The sequence below is a fragment of the Salmo salar genome, chromosome ssa13 (genome assembly GCF_905237065.1).
Source record: "Salmo salar chromosome ssa13, Ssal_v3.1, whole genome shotgun sequence".
Lineage (NCBI taxonomy): Eukaryota > Metazoa > Chordata > Actinopteri > Salmoniformes > Salmonidae > Salmo > Salmo salar.
Genome location: NC_059454.1, coordinates 45,514,551 through 45,535,204, shown reverse-complemented (window position 1 = coordinate 45,535,204; position 20,654 = coordinate 45,514,551). Strand labels below are relative to the sequence as shown.

The 20,654-nt window shown below is 40.6% G+C and overlaps 1 protein-coding gene across 1 annotated transcript; it reads left to right on the top strand.

The window, feature by feature from the left end:
- Positions 1 to 455: 455 nt before the first annotated feature.
- LOC106566960 (uncharacterized) lies at positions 456 to 19,810 on the top strand. Its single transcript, XM_014135659.2, has 2 exons — positions 456 to 613; positions 16,904 to 19,810. Exon 2 carries the CDS (start codon positions 16,997 to 16,999, stop codon positions 17,918 to 17,920), a length of 924 nt encoding a protein of 307 aa, XP_013991134.1. The 5' UTR covers positions 456 to 613; positions 16,904 to 16,996; the 3' UTR covers positions 17,921 to 19,810.
- Positions 19,811 to 20,654: the final 844 nt, after the last annotated feature.

Here is a 20,654-nt window from a genome sequence, read left to right as displayed (position 1 = left end):
TCCCTTGTTTCTGGTCAGACATTGGAGTTACCACTTACCAGCTGGTATATGGGCGTAAAACAAATGGGCCTACATTTCCCTACTTACAGGAACTTATTCACATACCATATATAGCATCTAGCCTAACCGGTATGGAGATGTGAGGAGAATCATTGTTGTACTGTAATTCATGGTAATCTATCGCATAATTTTATGAGTGTGTGTGTGGATTGTGCTGGGCTAGGTCTCTGTCTGCCCACACGCCTCAGAGTGTGGTGCTGGTGGATGAAACGTACACATACCGGACTGTCACTGCGCTGCGGGGGTGGAGGATGGGGGCGGTGGAGAGCGAGGACATTCAGCCCCTCTGAAAGAGCTGTTTGTACCCAAGGCATCCCTGGAGAAACTCCTTCCCCAACCCAATAGTACTGGCCATCAGAGTCAGTCCACCCCATGTATGTCCAGAGTCTCCTGTCTGTGGGCAGTAAACACACTGCACATCTTTGAGGGGGGGGGGGGAAGAAAAGAAAGCTTGTTACGGCCACACAACCCCAGCTCATTGTGATCTGGTTGAGAGCTCCTGCTTCAATACTGAGACGCACAAGTTAAGGTCCAGAATTGTGTCCAACCACAGGTAAGATTACTGCATTAAACTTGCTTGAAAATAACATGATTAATAATATCAATGATAAACAAAATGATGAGACATGCGGTCAGGACAGTGCTTTGAGATTGACTGTCATGTTAAAGATACAGTATGTTTCCAGTGATACGTGCAAAGGGCTTATGCTAGTACAGGGGTTCCCATTTCTTTTGGCCTGCGACCCTGTTTTGATATTTAAAAGAAATGACCACCCCACCATGTAAAAAAAAGGGGTGTAATCAACGGCCAATGTTAACTTTTTCAATTGGGGCTATGGCAGTCTATTACAAATCAGTCTGACAGTTCTTCAGTCTAAAGGAAGTATAGTTTGAAGTGACTGAAATTAATGTATTGGGAAGTTCACAAGGTCATAGGCAATAATTGTATATGATATTCTGTGTGTAGAAAATAACATCATTAACCAGGTTTCCATCTAACCTTTATATGTGAGTAGTCTATTAGTCTAACCCTAACTCAACCTTTATATGTGAGTAGTCTATTAGTCTATTAGTCTAACCCTAACCCAACCTTTATATGTGAGTAGTCTATTAGTCTAACCCTAACCCTAACCCAACCTTTATATGTGAGTAGTCTATTAGTCTATTAGTCTAACCCTAACCCTAACTCAACCTTTATATGTGAGTAGTCTATTTGTCTATTAGTCTAACCCTAACCCTAACTCAACCTTTATATGTGAGTAGTCTATCTGTCTATTAGTCTAACCCTAACCCTAACCCAACCTTTATATGTGAGTAGTCTATTAGTCTAACCCTAACCCAATCTTTATATGTGAGTAGTCTATTAGTCTAACCCTAACTCAACCTTTATATGTGAGTAGTCTATTAGTCTAACCCTAACCCAACTTTTATATGTGAGTAGTCTATTAGTCTAACCCTAACACCTAACCCTAACCCAACTTTTATATGTGAGTAGTCTATTAGTCTATTAGTCTAACCCTAACCCTAACTCAACCTTTATATGTGAGTAGTCTATTAGTCTAACCCTAACCCTAACACCTAACCCTAACCCAACTTTTATATGTGAGTAGTCTATTAGTCTATTAGTCTAACCCTAACACCTTACCCTAACCCAACTTTTATATGTGAGTAGTCTATTAGTCTATTAGTCTAACCCTGACCCTAACACCTAACCCTAACCCAACCTTTATATGTGAGATGTCTATTAGTCTATTAGTCTAACCCTGACCCTAACACCTAACCCAACTTTTATATGTGAGTAGTCTATTAGTCTATTAGTCTAACCCTGACCCTAACACCTAACCCTAACCCAACCTTTATATGTGAGATGTCTATTAGTCTATTAGTCTAACCCTAACCCTAACCCAACCTTTATATGTGAGTAGTCTATAAGTCTAACCCTAACCCTAACTCAACCTTTATATGTGAGTAGTCTATTAGTCTATTAGTCTAACCCTAACTCAACCTTTATATGTGAGTAGTCTATTAGTCTATTAGTCTAACCCTAACCCTAACCCAACCTTTATATGTGAGTAGTCTATTAGTCTATTAGTCTAACCCTAACCCTAACCCAACCTTTATATGTGAGTAGTCTATTAGTCTAACCCTAACCCTAACCCAACCTTTATATGTGAGTAGTCTATTAGTCTAACCCTAACCCTAACCCAACCTTTATATGTGAGTAAAGTACATGTTGAATAAAAAAATGTCACGTCAGGCTCGATGGAAACAGAACATTTATCAGTAACCTTTCCATATGTCGACAAAACAAAATACGCTAGACAAGGTGCAATGTTTTTGTGTTAGTGAAACTAATTATGCGAGAAATGTTGGTGGAATCGCTTTTATGCACAAATATTGATATAATAACCATGATATCGAAGTTGACTTGCAGTGGTGTAAAGTACTTAAGTAAAAATACTTTAAAGTACTACTAAAGTAGTTTTTGGTGGCATCTGTACTTTACTTTACTATTTAAATTGTAACTGCTTTTACTTCACTACGTTCCTAAAGAAAATAATATACTTTTTACTCCATTCATTTTCCCTGACACCCAAAAGTACTCATTACCTTTTGAATGTTTAGCAGGACAGGAAAATAGTCAAATTCATGCACTTATCAAGAGAACATCCCTGGTCATCCTACTACCTCTGATCTGGTGGACTCACTAAACACACATGCTTCCTTTGTAAATTATGTCTGAGTGTTGGAGTGTGGCCCTGGCTATCCGTAAAAAAAAAAAAAAAGGAAAATGGTGCCGTCTGGTTTTCTTAATATAAGGAATTTGAAATTATTTATACTTTTACTTTTGATACTGAAGTATATTTTAGCAATTACATTTACTTTGATACTTCAGTATATTTAAAACCAAATACTTTTAGACTTTTACTCAAAGAGTATTTTACTGGGTGACTTTCACTTTTTCTTGAGTCATTTTATATTAAGGTATCTTGACTTTTACTTGAGTACTTTTCCACCACTGTTAACTTGGAGTCACGCGATGACTTTGTATGGTCGTCCCACTACGACTTGTCTGGAAAGCATGCAGTTTATTAAGCTACAGATTAAATAAATGATGATGAACTTCGCAGGGTGGTGAAAGTAAGTGCAATGGATGAGCTGATGCTCCTTTCCAATAAATATCGAGGGCCTTATTCTGGTGACATGATCATCAATGCTTGGCTGCTGTCTGATAAAAAATAATCTTGCTCCTTTGTCCATAATAGTTTCATAATGTTGGCTATACTCGCACTGTATCTGCGAGCTGTTGGCTCACGTGCCAATACCAGAGTGTGTACACTCGATATATAACGCACATTTTTGGTGAGAAAATCATCAGTAGAGTGTTAAATGTTATGTAAACCCATTTAACAGTATTTATTATTCGGTACATGGCAATTTAACAGCAAAAGGTATTTTTATGTGCACTACGTCATCACGCACAGCCTTTTATCCACAACAGTCAATTTGTTTGTTGCGGATTTAGTGCCTGATCTTGTCCACACTGTTCTAATGAATCCTGTGTGGCATGTGGACATTCCTGGGAGTCTTATCTTTCAGTGATGGGGGCATAATATTTTTTGGCTTAAACTGTTCAAAAGTTAGTCATATTTGTAGGAAGAAACAGAAAACACTATTTTTATTACAGCCGTATCTAGCGGCTACCAGAGGTTACTGATGTAACCCCGGGTCTATGAACCAATTTTTTTTTTGTTCCAGAGTTTCTCTTGCAACTTCATTTTCAAAGACACACCTATTTGATATTTTATCTCGCGTCTGGAACAGTTGTTCTCAAAGAGTGATCCTTTGAAACAGGGCTCAGTTTGGTGAATTGAAAGACAATTTCTTCAGGGTTACAAACCAAAATCTGTTTTCTTTTTGATAAACAGATGTTTTATTTAGTTTATTCTGCCTTTTCTTTCAAATTTTCAAAATGGAATAACAATTCCACATTGAACACTGTACAGTGATGAATTACGGCAACGACATCTGTTTGGTGAGTAGGCCTAGGCTAAATGATTCTGATGAAAATACGCTCCATCTTTATCAAACTATTGTATTTGCATATTTTCAGTGTGGATCTGTCTATGTTTAGGGGGTTATAGCCAAGGCTAACCAATTCTAAATGGCGCTAGCAGTTTGAAAAGTATAGACGGGACGCAATTATTTTCCCAAAACTGCAGCTCGTTGCTGGAACACACATTTCCCCTACTTGAATCAAACCAATCCATTTTGAAAATGTGATAAAACTGTCGCCATTTGGCAAGGAATGTAGCTTGTGTATCACATCAGTTAGATGCATTTATTTCTGTAGGCCTATGGGAGCTTGTGTGCGCACTCAGCATCACACATGTGGAGAGGAAGTGGTTGGAATGTAATTGAGTGAATGAGACATGGAGGGGAAAGGGAATTTAGGGAGAAGAACTGTGTGATGCTAGGTCTCTTTTTTGTTGTGACCCTCAAAATGCACAAGTACAAATGGAACACTAGAGTCAAAGCAAATTAACATTGTCTTCAAGACATTTACATTTTCATCGGGACAACATTTCACTTGCCCATTTGGGCAGCCACAAAGCACATTCCACCAAATAGTTTTACAGTATAAAAAAAAGATCTCTGGTTAAAGATCGAGTTTTGTCGTCCGTTCTAGTACTCGATTACTCATTCCCATCCCTACACTGAACATTCACATTGAGATAAGAGAGCAAACACTGCCTGGAAACATTAGCTACTCTGGCCTCTCTAATGCAGGGGTTAGGTCACCGAGGTGGTATTGAACAGATACTAGAGTAGATGTGTGTGTTTCCCCCTCCTACACACCTTACATAGTCTACAGCCTGCTATGTATTACTAAGCATCTGGAAAAACAGGATATTACATTTCAGATATGCCAACTAACCTATTAGCAGCACATATCATAAACATCCCAACCACTATTCCGTCATATTGAAACACCGTTCAGGCCATATATTTACAGTAGGCCTACTCATACATTTACATCACTTTGACCATACTTTGTTAAGATATATTTTGATTCCAGAATACCAGATGATAGGGGGTGACAACATTTTAAATTCAACTCCAGACCATAATCTTCGACTCCAGAGTAAGGTTTTCACCAGTATAGCAATACTACGTAACCAGATTTTCCTCGTCAAAAAAGAAAACATGAATCAGACTAAACTCGACGGTTCTTTGAAAACCTACTTTATGTGAAATATTGTGTGCTATAACTTGACAAATACACAAATAATGACTCTGGGTTATAAGATAAGGCTGTTTTCCAATATTAGGACTGTTTTCCTAAAGAAATTAAGTCTGCTTCATGTTTTGTTTCCTGGCCACAATACTTCTGAGTACGCGATACTGGTATCGCGCCAACCCTAGTCTAGGGTTTAAACAGTTTTAGCCTCATATGATGTTAGCCCCACACTGCATAATACGGAATGTCAGGCTAGAACACTTTTACAATGCAAGACAACAATGGTAGCTTCCAGCTTTAATTGTATGCTAACTACCCTAGTAATTAATGCAAAATATGTGGATTTAAAAGCTGATTGTCACCAAAAACGTTATTAATTCACTTAGATTCCCTTGCCACCAAAAACTCATTCACTTCTTCGTCTCCCTCGGGGGGGTATTCAGAAGATAGCCTCATTTGGTAAAAGACCAAGTCCATATTATGGCAAGAACAGCTCAAACAGAAATAAAATGACAGTCCATCCTTTCTTTAAGACATGAAGGTCAGTCAATACGGAACATATCAACAACTTTGAAAGTTTCTTCAAGTGCAGTCGCAAAAACCATCAAGCGCTATGATTAAACTGGCTCTCATGAGGACCGCCACAGGAATGGAAGACCCAGAGTTACCTCTGCTGCAGAGGATAAGTTCATTAGAGTTACCAGCCTCAGAATTTGCAGCCCAAATAAATGCTTCACCGAGTTCAAGTAACAGACACATCTCAACATCAACTGTTCAGAGGAGACTGTGAATAAGGCCTTTATGGTCGAATTGCTGCAAAGAAACCACTACTAAAGGACACAATAATAAGAAGAGACTTGTTTGGGCCAAGAAACATGAGTAATGGACATTAGACTGGTGGAAATGTGTCCTTTGGACTGGAGTCCAAATTGGAGATTTTGGGTTCCAACCGCCATGTCTTTGTGAGACGCGGTGTGGGTGAACGGATGATCTCCGCATGTGTATTTCCCACCATAAAGCATGGAGGTGTTATGGTGTGGGGGTGCTTTGCTGGTGACACTGTCTGTGATTTATTTAGAATTTAAGGCACACTTAACCAGTATGGCTATCACAGCATTCTGCAGTGATACGCCATCCCATCTGGTTTGGGCTTAGTGGGACTATCATTTGTTTTTCAACAGGACAATGACCCAACACACCTCCAGGCTGTGTAAGGGCTATTTTTGTCACGCCCTGACCGTAGAGAGTCTTTTTATTTCTCTATTTGGTTAGGTCAGGGTGTGATTTGGGTGGGCATTCTAGATTATGTATTTCTATGTTGGCCTGATATGGTTCCCAATCAGAGGCAGCTGTCTTTTGTTGTCTCTGATTGGGGATCATATTTAGGCAGCCTTTTCCCACTGGGTTTTTGTGGGATCTTGTTTTTGTATAGCTGCTGTTGTTTTTCTTAGTTACTGTGTAGCCTGCAGAACTTTACGCTCGTTCTTGTATTTTTTTACGTTCGGTCTTATATTTTTGTTGTTCATTTGAATAAAGAGAAAATGTTCGCCTACCTGTTCACGCACCTTGGTCTCCTTCTTACGACGAACGTAACAATTTTACCCAGAAGGAGAGTGATGGAGTGTTGCATCAGCTGACCTGGCCTCCATAATCCCCCGACCTCAACCAAATTGAGATGGTTTGGGATGAGTCAGACTGCAGAGTGAAGAAAAAGCAGTCAACAAGTGCTCAGCATATGTGGGAATATCTTCAAGACTGTTGGAAAAGCATTCCTCATGAAGCTGATTGAGAGAATGCCAAGAGTGTGCAAAGCTGTCAAAGGCAAAGAAAGGGTGGCTATTTGAAGAATCACAAATATAAAATATATTTTGATTTGTTTAACACTTTTTTGGTTACTACATGATTGCATGTGTTATTTCATAGTTTATGTCTTCACTATTATTCTACAATGTAGAATGGTAAAAATAAAGAAAAACCCTTAAATTAGTATGTGTTCTAAAACTTTTGACCGGTAGTGTACATGTTATAAACATACTAAAACATGCTCAAGTCAATTGTACTGTATCATCCAGAAAGCCATGTATTGATGTGCTTTAAAATTAGAATTCTAATAACATAGTAAAATAAAACCCCAACCATCAATAATATTCAACACAAATTTAGTGCCTCACGTTGAGTCTATCACTCAAATTCAAGACCCTCAACTTAGCACACACCAATACAGTTTGTAAATGTATATTCTAACGGGATCATATATAGACAGTTTGTACTACTTATTACCATTATTAACCTTTTATCATTACAGCTCACGTTTATCCCTGTCTTACACTGCCGTGAGTGTGACAGATCAATATCTCAATGCATCCGTAGTCTAAATAACTATACATTTAGCAGTGTGTAAACCTCCTCAATCAGCCTGATACCCCAAAATAACAATTTTAGACAAGTCTAAATCATTTATGGGCACAGTTGACCCCCCCCCCCCTTCCCCAGCACTCAATCTTCTGGCATTTCTTCATTTTTCTTCAGATAGCGTCACAGTTCAAAGTGGATGGCCCATGACAATGTCCCAATTTCAATGTCTCACCTGAGCCCCACCACAACTGCTACTATGTCTTGTCCATTTGCCAAACAGAATACCACCAACATGAGATGTTTTGGAACGGATCTCTCTCCATGCTCACTCCACGTGGACTTCTGTTGCACTCCTGAGACAGTTCTATCCTTCACGTGGTCCGAATCACACAAATAACTTAATTATAAACTTCTCCGTAATTATCAGTATTATAAATTACCTTCAAATCAGTATTACAAATGACCTTAAATCATCAACCAAATGCTTTCCAGTGAGGGTGATCAAACTACACTAGAAAGTCAGGACAGAGGTCAGACGTCATTCAAACCTTTCAAATAAGTGTTTCTCTGTATTAGATTGTTTTTAATAATTAGTCAAACATGTCATACATTTCGCATCCCAGGTTACAGATTCTTTAGTACATTATCAAAATTATTCAAAAGAATACACATGTTAAATTAAAACTCAGAAAATAAAGCTTCAGAAAATTCCATTTGTGTGCCCCTTTCAAGATGCCTCGGTTCTAACCCGTGAAAAACCCACTGAAACCAAATAAAATAACCACACACAATAAATCAGACATGGTTTTGAAACACTAACAAACATTCACAACGTAGGATAAAACAAACAAAATGTCCCTGGCCTTATTTAATGTGGGAGCTCCTTTAACATGCATACTGTACTGGACTTCCATCAGTCCTGGAAGAAAGAATCCTACTCAAAACACATCAGATAATATAGTGTCCCATTACAAGGAATAGACACCTCCAAAGTAAACAATCCCAGAGCCCCTTTCTGGTAATCCTATAATTTTAACCTATTGCATTAATTTTGTCAAAATATAAAACCTGTTTTAACAAATCGAGGACCTTCAAAAAAGTTGGTGCCGTCAGCTCAATATTCAGAACTAAAACATTCACTTTAGATACTTGCCACTGTTCCACATAATGGAAACAGATTATCGTTTTAAATTACATTACCTTCCTGCTCAAATTCACTGGTGTTACCATAACTACAAAACCGAGCAACAATAATCAGAAACTGTCAAAGAACGTTTCCGATTCAGCTATTCAGACCTCTGCTTCAAATTTACCACTGTGTCCCTTACAGCCTGGTATAGCCCAGCGAACACGACTCACTTTCACCCACGGACTTAAACATGGCATTATTAGAGTCTATCCAAAAAACACTAATAACATATTTCCAGTCACATTATTAGAAGGCATTGTTTTCATTTGTCTTACCAAACAATATTACTCTATTAAAAATATACCAACCTCTATAGGATATTCCCTTTCTGCTTCATACTTAAACGCCTACTATTGAAAGATTAACATGTAATGCGTCAAATACACAAAATATATCAACCAATTCCTAAGGGAAAAGATACATTTTGATGGGAGTTAAAACAGTTCACAGTACTTGAGCCTTTTTCTGCCCACAACTTCAATTCAGTCAGTAAATGACCAGTAAACCCCGCAAATAACCCAATTATAATGGTTTGTAGTCTTAACATCTGGCACATAATAACACAATTACCAGAAAATGGCCTTAAAGTTCATCTAAGTATTTCTTTGCAAAGATTTCCCATGTGCAAAGGAGATTTAGCAGTCGAAGAGTTGAATCGACATTCATTGATTTGGAAACAGATCTGGCAAGGTCAATAAAAGCAGAATATATTTTCCCTTGCGACATAATGAAATTCCTTTATTACATCACATTTACTCCACAATGATTTTTAATTTGACGGAAACCCTAATTTGGTTTCTTACGTCATTACAAGTTATGTCTACATTCAGTGTTAATTCTCCCTAACTCTTACTGTGAAAAAAACCAAAACATTTTCAAGCCGTATGGGCTATTTTATTAAAATGTATTAACCGGACAGAGAAAATCCCATAAGCGTTTATAGTTTCCTTGGTTAGGGTAAGTGAATTCCCCATACTTTCCTGTCATAAATTTAACAAATATTGCCCCTGAATGACCAATGGCCCCACACACTACGCTTCAGTATTTTTCTGCTACCCCTGCAATATCCATGCTGATAACTGGTTTCCAACCTGCCATCAAAGCAGACGTACACATTCTATCAATATACTCACATACCCAAGCTGTGTTCAAATACTATTAGTTCATTTTAGTATATTGTAACCAAACAACCTTTCAGTTGAGCTTTACATGTCTACTGGAAGTTGATGCTGTTGCTATGCAGCCTCTTGCTAGCTTGTTAGCGTAACAAATTACAAGTTAGACATTTTACGTCTTTGTGTGTTTTGGAAATTCGGACTGTTTAGAGAACACACTGCCCTCTCTGGCCAAGGAGCAGGGTTGATCCAAGCTCTCTGACCTCACAAAGGCAGTCAAGCACCCAAGCTAACTGGCTAAAGTTGGCTAGCTTGCTTGCTATTTCCAGACACAAATAAGAAAACATCCTCACTTTGACCATTTACTCACCCTAGCAGAGCTGGTTACGTTTTTTCATGTTATCCAACGCGCTGGTGACTAACTGCGCTGCTGGCAACAATATAATTAAGTTATTTCCCTGATGTTTACTGACACCGGCCATATACAACAAGCATTTGTAAGTGCATCAGTTATTCTGCACTATGGTACATTCAGACGAGAGTGCTCTGAAATTCGAACAAATATCCAGAGCGAATTTACAAAGCACCCCATCTAACAATGTCCATTGAGATTGCACAACGACAATACCATTTAGCTAAGCTAAGAATGAAGTGAATAATCAAGTCAATAAACGTTGGGTAGTTGGATAACATATAGTTAAAATACTAGCAAGTTCGATGCAATTATATGCTATGCGGTTCAAAAGGATAGCGTAACCAACAAATTTGTCAGCCAACATAACATGTAACGCAACTTGATTTGAAAAGTCATTACTTTATAACATTGCTCAACATTTTCTTAACATTTGTCATAATTAGTTAAAGCAAGGAATTTGTATTTATGACCAATAAGTATACAACATACTCAATTTACTTCAAAAGAAACGTCCTCTCACTGTCAACTACGTTTATTTTCAGCAAACTTAATATGTGTAAATATTTGTATGAACATAACAAGATTCAACAACTGAGACATAAACTGAACAAGTTCCACAGACATGTGACTAACAGAAATAGAATAATGTGTCCCTGAACAAAGGTGGGGTCAAAATCAAAAGTAACAGTCAGTATCTGGTGTGACCACCAGCTGCATTAAGTACTGCAGTGCATCTCCTCCTCATGGACTGCACCAGATTTGACAGTTCATGCTGTGAGATGTTACCCCACTCTTCCACCAAGGCACCTGCAAGTTCCCAGACACTTCTTGGGGGAATGGCCCTAGCCCTCACCCTCCGATCCAACAGGTCCCAGACGTGCTCAATGAGATTGAGATCTGGGCTCTTCGCTGGCCATGGCAGAACATTGACATTCCTGTCTTGCAGGAAATCATGCACAGAACGAGCAGCATGGCTGGTGGCAATGTCATGCTGGAGGGTCATGTCAGGATGAGCCTGCAGGAAGGGTACCACTTGAGGGAGGAGGATGTCTTCCCTGTAACGCACAGCATTGAGATTGCCTGCAATGACAACAAGCTCAGTCCCATGATGCTGTGACAGACACACTGCCCCAGACCATGACGGACCCTCCACCTCGATCCCGCTCCAGAGTACAGGCCTCGGTGTTTCGACGATAAACGCAAATCCGACCATCACCCCTGGTGAGACAAAACCCCGACTCATCAATGAAGAGCACTTTTTGCCAGTCCTGTCTGGTCCAGCGATGGTGGGTTTGTGCCCGTAAGCGACGTTGTTGCCGGTTATGTCTGGTGAGGACCTGCCTTACAACAGGCCTACAAGCCCTTTCTCAGCCTATTGCGGACGGTCTGAGCACTGATGGAGGGATTGTGCGTTCATGGTGTAACTCGGGCAGTTGTTGCCATCCTACACCTGTCCCGCAGGTGTGATGTTTGGATGTACCGATCCTGTGCAGGTGTTGTTACACGTAGTCTACCACTGTGAGGACGATCAGCTGTCCGTCCTGTCTCCCTGTAGCGTTGTCTTAGGCGTCTCACAGTACGGTCATTGCAATTTATTGCCCTGGCCACATCTGCAGTCCTCATGTCTCCTTGCAGCATGCCTAAGGCACGTTCACAGATGAGCAGGGACCCTGGGCATCTTTCTTTTGCTGTTTTTCAGAGTCAGTAGAAAGGTCTCTTTAGTGTCCTAAGTTTTCATAACTGTGACCTTAATTGCCTACCGTCTGTAAGCTGTTAGTGTCTTAATGACCGTTCCACAGATGCATGTTCATTAATTGTTTATGGTTCATTGAACAAGCATGGGAAACAGTCTTTAAACCCTTCACAATGAAGATATGTGAAATGATTTGGATTTTTACAAATTATCTTTGAAAGACATGGTCCTGAAAAAGGAAGGTTTCATTTTTGCTGAGTTTAGTACGGTTATGCTGAGTACATTCACGAAACTTGGTTCTATCGGGTTTTTCTCCTCTGCCGATAGAACGGTGACATCAAAACACTGATATAGATTTTTCTATTGTGTCATTGACTTTTGTTTATCCTATGTGTAACTCTGTTGTTTTGTGTCTCACTGCTTTGCTTTGTATTGGCCAGGTCGCAGTTGTAAATGAGAACTTGTTCTCATTTAAATAAAAGGTTAAATAAAAAAATGTTTTGAGCCTTAGACTTTCATTTCATGTCATTGTGCCAACTCTCAATAGCATCTGAATTCTTTGATTTGAATTTTCCATCAGCAGGGAAATGCTGCCGAATTTTATCCAGAATTTTATTTTTTTCTCCCCATATTCTAGCCGAATTGGTAGAATATGCTTGCTCTTCTTTTAGTGCATCTATGGCTTTGCTATAGTTTACCTCTTCCTGGCTGTGGCCTGAGTGTTTAGATTTACTCACTGCTCTAATATATGCCAATTTAACCCTTATCTAAAGTAGTGGTACACACTTCCCTGGAGAGTAGTTATGGTATTTGTGCCTTTTAATTGGTAACGGTTTTGATACCTTTTATTAGAACCAATACTAGAATGTCTGCCAATTTACTACTTGAGAATATGTGTTCCTTTATTCGTTCACACAGTGCAGCCAGTCGGACTGATAGGGTCCATCGTCCGTCCATAATATACATCTCTCGTCAATACACACTCTGGAAACAAAAATAAACACACAAAACAAACAGTATTTGGTTAGGAATGTCTTCCTTTCTAATTTGAAAAGAGTAATTTCTCCTCCATAAAATGGTTTAATTACTCTGTAATTTTAAATGTTGTACCCACATGGTAGTTCCTCCTATGCACATTTCCGTGTAGCGTTTAACTTTATAGCTGGTTTCCCAATCATAACCAACTGTTTTACCAGTACACTGATTACTCATTACTCTTTTACAATGTTAATTTTTCCGTTATTTAAAAAAAAAAAAATACCTGTAGGAATATTTGTATTTTTTCTCAGGATTATGCCCTGGAATCACATCGCTTGTAACTGTGTCATATCATCCCATGGCTGTTTCTCTACTTCAGAGAAACACAACCCCTGTCTCTAAACAGGATACTTCTGCTTTAACAAAAAGATGCCAATCGGAAATGTCCCCTGCTCCTACAGGGTCACCCTGCTTCAACAGGGTGTTTGCCCTATAATTACTTCTAGGACTTCCCCTATTCAGAAATAACTCTGCTACAACAAAGTTTCTAACTAGGGGTGTCTTTGCTACAACAAAGACATAATGTGCACAACCTGTTCTTAGAACAGGATTTTCTATGATGTTTGAAAGAAAATCAGTCTCACCCTGAATTTCTCATCTGTCTGGAATGACTTATCTACTCACTGACACTCCCGGCAGGTCCAAGGTGGGTCCCTCTCTGCGCCGTTTTAGTCAGAGTGTGTGGTACCCTGAGCCACATCTAACGGAGCCCCTGCGCGCAGTTTAACCTCGTCTCTTGGGAGCAATCTGCAAGCGGAGTGCCATTCTGGGACTTTGGCTAATACAGCTTTTTTTAAATGTTGTGGTACCGTTTTGATATCGAGTATCATGATATTAAACCTGGTATCGAAGTCAGAATTTTGGTATCGTGACTACACTACAAAGACGATCATCAACATCACCCAACAGTTATACCTACAGTTATCCTGCAGAGTAATACACAATGGACACCTCACTGATAGCTTCCCCGTAAACACAGAAGTTTGACATGGCTGCCTGTGGTTCCCCCTTCTCTTCCCAATGGCAGTCAGCTGGATAATGAAGGAAACCACCACAGGAGAAAACCTTGGACCCTCTGGTTCCAACTAGCAGACCATGACTTTGTTGACAACATAGTACACATAAAACATTTGTAGAACAAGATGTACTGGAGGAAGTGACACATTCACTTATCTGGGAAGTGTCATCAGGAAAGATGGAGGAAGTGACAAAGATCGACAAACAATAGGAAAGGCAAGAACTGCATTTCTAATGCTAAAGCGAATATGGATCTCAAAACAAATAAACACTAAACAATCTGCATCTTCAGTTCCAACGTCAAATCAGTTTTACTATATGGAAAACCACAAGTCACAAGCAACAAACTACAAACATTCATAAACAAATGCCTAAGACACATCCTGAGAATACACTGGCCATATGGAATGAAGATCTCTGGGAAATTACACAGCAAGAACAAATTGTCATAAATAAAATGCAGGATATGGGGCTATATCGGGAACACCTTGAGGAAACCACCCAGCACCACGACCAGACAAGCTCTAACCTTGAACCCACAGGGAAAAACCTTGAACCCACAGGAACACCCAGAAACAGCTGGAGAAGGTCTGTGGAGACAGAAGATTATCCTTGAAAGAAGCAGACAAAACCACCTAACACTGAGCCCACTTATCTGACTATCATTAAATGTGACAACTGTATATTATCAAATCAATTCTGTAATTTAATTATGCGATTAAACTAATCATGTAACTTTAATTAGGAAGACGGGGCACCACAGAAAATACGTTTATAGAGTGTCAATTTCCCAAATATAACTCCTCAGATATTTTCAAAACAGTCACTTATTAATGTATTATTATTTTCAAAACAGTGCTTAATGTATTATAATTACCTCATCAGTTCTCATTACTGAATGTCGCAAACACTTGGATATCAGCACGAACCCCAGTATAAATTAAGAATCAGTAATATACAAATTGGCTTAATTATTTACTAACTAATCAAATCACAGAAACACATGAAAACACACAATTAGTTCATGCATGGGGTATGACATGATACAAAGAAAAAATCCCTAGCGGACAAAACCAATATGTTTGCTTGGTAGACAAAGGAAAGGGGGTGTGGACCGCTCAACAGCAGGAAACTCATAGCTGATAACTACTCATAGAAAATGCTAATACTTTACACTAACGACTGCTCATTCGAAAATAAATTGCAATTGACATATTTACGAGTGCATGTCTTGTTGTCTCTGTGGTTGCCGGTCCGTCTGCTGGAGAGAGTCGACAGAAAGTCTCCGGTTATAAAGGCACAGGGCGAGACCCAGATGCAGACACGGGAGGCAGATGGTTCGAGTCTCTGATATTTTTAATAATCCAAGGGGCAGGCAAGAGAATGGTCGTGGACAGGCAAAAGATCATAACAAGGTCAGAGTCCAGAAGGTACTGAGTGGCAGGCAGGCAGTATGGTCAGGCAGGCGGGATCAGAGTCAAGGCAGGCAGGGGTCAAAACCGGAAGGACTAGCAAAAACAGAGAAAAGCCTAGTAAACTGCATGCTTTCCTGAGTTGTCGCATGACCAAGTTTACTTCGATGTGATGGTTATTATATCAATATTTATGCATAAAAGCACTTCCACCGCCATTTCACGTATAATACATTTTACCGACACAAAAAGATCCCACCTTGTCTAGTATGTTTTGTCGACATCTGGAAAGCTTACGGACAAATCAGCGGTTTCCATCAGGTGTCACGGTTGTCGAAAGGAGAAGCGGACCAAAGTGCAGCGTGTGTGTTGTTCCACATTTTATTTTCAGCGTGAAACTATTCGATACATACAAAAATAAACTGAAAGAACAAAAACAACAAACCGTGACACAGAGGTGAAACATATACTACTCAAAAACAATCTCCCACAAACCCAGGGGGGACAAACACCAACTTAAATATGACCTCCAATTAGAGACAATGATGACCAGCTGCCTCTAATTGGAGATCATCCCAAACAAAGCCCAACATAGAAATACAAAACTAGAACAACCCAACATAGAAATACAAAACTAGAACATAACAACATAGAAAAACTAAACTAGAAAAAAACCCTGTCACGCCCTGACCATAGAAAATAACAGCTTACTATGGTCAGGACGTGACATCAGGCCTGTCATGACATTTTTTTATCCAACGTATTTTACTCGCATAAAAAGGTTGGATGGAAACCTTGTTATTGTAAAACAACTATTCATTTAAAAAATTGAATAAGTCAAAGGCAGCCATGTTGCTTGGTTTGAAATTCAATCATGCTCAAATTCATCGATAGAGCTATGAATGCAATAACACTTGATTTTGGTGGAATCCAAACAGAGTGTTGAGGCATGATACATCCATTAAAGGGAAAGTTCGCCCAAAATACTAAATTACATATTGGTTTCCTTACCCTGTAAGCAGTCCACAGACAAGATATGACAATAATCCATGCTTTGGTTTAGTTTCCTGGCACCATTTCCAAACGTTTTAGCATTTGTGGCACAAATCCCAATCAAGTCATAGTACAATATTAGCATTCTTTACAGGGTAAGGAAGCCTGTGTCATTTTGTAATTTGGGTGAACTATCCCTTCACAGGGAGAGTTGAAGTTTCTTATTGTTGAAATCCCTAGGGTGTAGTTGTTTCTGTAAACAAGTCACAAGAGCCCAGGTAGTACTGATAACACAAGAAAAATGTTTCATTGCTTGGTAGAAGCTGTTTGTAAATTGCTGCTAACTGTTCCATATGTCACTCTCTCTTCAACAGCTTTTCCCTGAGCATGGTGACATTGGGTGGAACGTCACAGACCCAGTAGGTTACTTCTGGAGCTGTGCTCAGTCATACGGCAAAAGCTTCAACATGCTGGCCATCATTGAGTCCTGGGAAGAGGAGGGGAGCTACTACGAGGACAGCACCGGTCAGTTTCTGTTCATCTTGCTGTTAAAGGTGGGCCTGGACTGCCTGGTCCTGTCGATGTGCTTGTGCTTGCTGCACACCTCCTTCATGGGCGTCTGTGGCCTCTCCGTCTTCCTCGTTGATGTGGTGTTGGTGTGCGCTGTGGCGGCTGTGTGGTTCCTCGGACCCGCCCGTTCCCCGGTGTCCATCTGCTTCCTCTTGGCGCATGCCTCAGCCGTGTTCAACGCGCTGCCTCTGCCCATGCTGGGCCTGGGGCTGCTGGACTACGCCTCCGAGCCATGCTACACCACCTGTCACGTCGCTCCCTGTAGGGACCTATGGAACTATGCCCTGACGCTGCTGGTGTGGGTGCTAGCCGGTGTGCACTCCTGCTGCTCAGCCGTCACAAACCTCCTAGAGGTTGAGTACGAGGGAGGGAGGAACGCTTTAGGGTGCGCTGTGCAGGAGTCTGAGTTTGTGGTACATTTCTCAGTGGGGATCTCCGTGGCCATCTGCTGTGTAATGCTGCTCCACTACAAACATCTGCCTTTGTGGCTGAAGGAGGCCAACAGGCTGTCAGAGCAGAGGGATAATGTTAACCCAATGCTGCAGAGCCACTTGAGATTCAGGTATGCCAAGTTACAGCAGCTAAGGGGTGACGAGGACGAGCAGAAAGCACTGGCAGTGGAGACTGAATGGCAGAGGCCCCCCCTTTACCTCAGCCTGACTTTGGACTTTGGCACAACGTGGGCATCTTACCTGGTCATGTGCATCGCCTGTGAGCTTTTGGGCCTTGCAGTCCCTGCTTACATCAGCATCAACCTCCTATGGTTGGAGTGCGCCAACAGCGTATTGGTGGGGCTGGTGTTCTGGCTCAAGAGCGACTGACTGGGGCCTTACACCGCCAGTGGCATGTTTGTTTACTGGCACTTAAAGTAAAGATTCACCAATTTTTTTTTCTTTCTTTCAAATATTTTATTTTACAATTTTCCATACAGACAAAACCAACAATAACACACAAACAACGATATGTATATATATTATTATATTGTGTTTGTGCATCTCTGAATTAAGTTTTATCGATTCCCTGGGTCAATTCATGTTTTCATGTGTATCTGAGATATTGCTGTTCGAGCAGGCAGAAATTCTGCCCGTATGACGTAGCGTTGAGATAAAACCACTCTCAACCCTGGAAGTTAATTTTATTTATTTATTTATTTCACCTTTATTTAACCAGGTAGGCAAGTTGAGAACAAGTTCTCAATAATAGCTTGACAGGTGACTCGTTTGGAGGTAAGACATGTTCAAAAATATTACTACATCCGGTTAGGTTCTAATTATCAGAGTAAGAACTCGACGGACGCTATGAAGGCTTAAACCAAGTTTATTTATCCCACAGGGTTGAACAGCTGAACTGACCAAAATACATTTCCAATAGTGGTGGTGTATGTACCCCAATTTGGGGTGAAATCTTCTCCTTCTCTCCAAACACTAGATCTCTGTTGCTAGGCAGGAAATTAAGTGGAAATAAACTGTGCCTTCTCCCTTAACGTCACCTCAACCCCCTTCATCACTAATCCACAGCTCTCTTCCCTTATCAGTGCTGCCACATGTGATCGTATTCGCTGCACTCAGTACATTCCAAGCTTAATTGCCCCCACCATATACCTTCCTCCTACAGATAACCATTAACTTCTGGTGTAGACCCTCTAACCCTAAGCATTCAATATTTCAAAAGGATACCTGATAATTAACCCTATTCCAAGTTTAGGCGTTAGAACCCAGAATCCATCAGTCCCCCGTTTTGAACATTTAACTCCATACTGTTCAACATTACATAAACTTGGGAATTACTTATAGATGGACAAACAATAATAATAAAACACAAAAAAAAAATAAAGATGATTGACATTCACCATGAGGTTTACAAACTCAGAGACTTATGGCCTCTGTTCTATGATCACACCATTTCTCATAGAAACTGATAATAACATGTCCGCTGGAGTTGTCGACCCCTTCCATTTCAACTTTCTCCTTCTGGTTCCCAAGTGAGTGATAGCACAAGACTTGAAAATCAACGAGAAACACAAAACATAACAGTATTAACAATGTGGTAAGCTTTGCATAATTATATATGCAAAGAAATCCCAAAGTTTGATAACATGATGATTCCCACTCTCTCTTCGCCTGATTCTATGCCTTCAGAATTCTGGATTCTGCTGGATTCCGCAAAAATGAAGACCCTAGAAAACCTCCTCATGCTTTGATCCAGTCTTCCCCATCAGGCCACAGGTTATAAGAGGTGTTCCCAGGCCATGTCATTTTCACTTGATAGGCACGTCACCTGATAGGCAAGTGCTGCCCTTTCCCACCTGGACAAAAGGAACACCTATGTGAGAATGCTGTTCATTGACTACAGCTCAGCGTTCAACACCACCTGGCGAGGGCACCAGGCTGCCCTGCATTACACACTCCTGCCACCATCATTTACGGACACCTGTCTTCCCTCGTCACGCGCTTCAGTTATAATAATGGACTCACCTGGACTCACTCAATCACCTGTTTATTACCTCCCCTATATTTGTCAGTTCCCCAGCTCTGTCCCCCGCTGCTGCATTGTTTGTTGTTTGTCATTGTGTATCTGTGTTCTGATGCTGTTTCTGTCTTGCTCTTTGTCTGTTCATAATTAAATGTCAACTCCCCATACCTGCTTCTCATCTCCGGCATCGGTCCTTACACAATGACGAGACAGCCTATAGGGAGGAGGTCAGAGATCTGGCAAAGTGGTGCCAGGACAACAACCTCTCCCTCAATGTGAGCAAGACAAAGGAGCTGATCCTGGACTATAGGAAAAGGCGGGCCGAACAGGCCCCCATTAACATCAACGGGGCTGTAGTGGAGCAGGTCGAGAGTTTCAAGTTTCTTGGTGTCCACATCACCAACAAACTATCATGGTCCAAACACACCAAGACAGAGGGCCCGACAACAACTTTTCCCCCTCAGGAGACTGAAATGATTTGGCATAGGTCCCCAGATCCTCAAGAAGATCTACAGCTGCACCATTGAGAGCATCCTGACTGGTTGCATCACTGCCTGGTATGGCAACTGCTCGGCATCTGTAAGGCGCTACAGAGGGTAGTGCGTACGGCCCAGTACATCACTGGGGCCAAGCTTCCAGCAATCCAGGACCTATATACTAGGCGGGGACAGAGGAAAGCCAATAAAATTGTCAGAGACTCCAGTCACCCAAGTCGTAGATTGTTTTCTATGCTACCACACGGCAAGCGGTACCGGAGCACCAAGTCTAGGACCAAAAGGCTTCTACTCTCAAGCCATAAGACTGCTGACCAATTAATCAAATGGGTACCAGACTATTACATTGACCCCTCCCCCATTTGTTTTGTACACTGCTGTTACTCGCTGTTTCTTATCTATGCATAGTCACTTCACCCCTACCTATAGTTGAAGTTGGAAGTTTACATAAACTTAGGTTGGAGTCATTAAAACTTGTTTTTCAACCCCTCCACAAATTTCTTGTTAACAAAATATAGTTTTGTCAAGTTCGTTAGGACATCTACTTTGTGCATGACACAAGGATTTGTTCCAACAATTGTTTACAGAC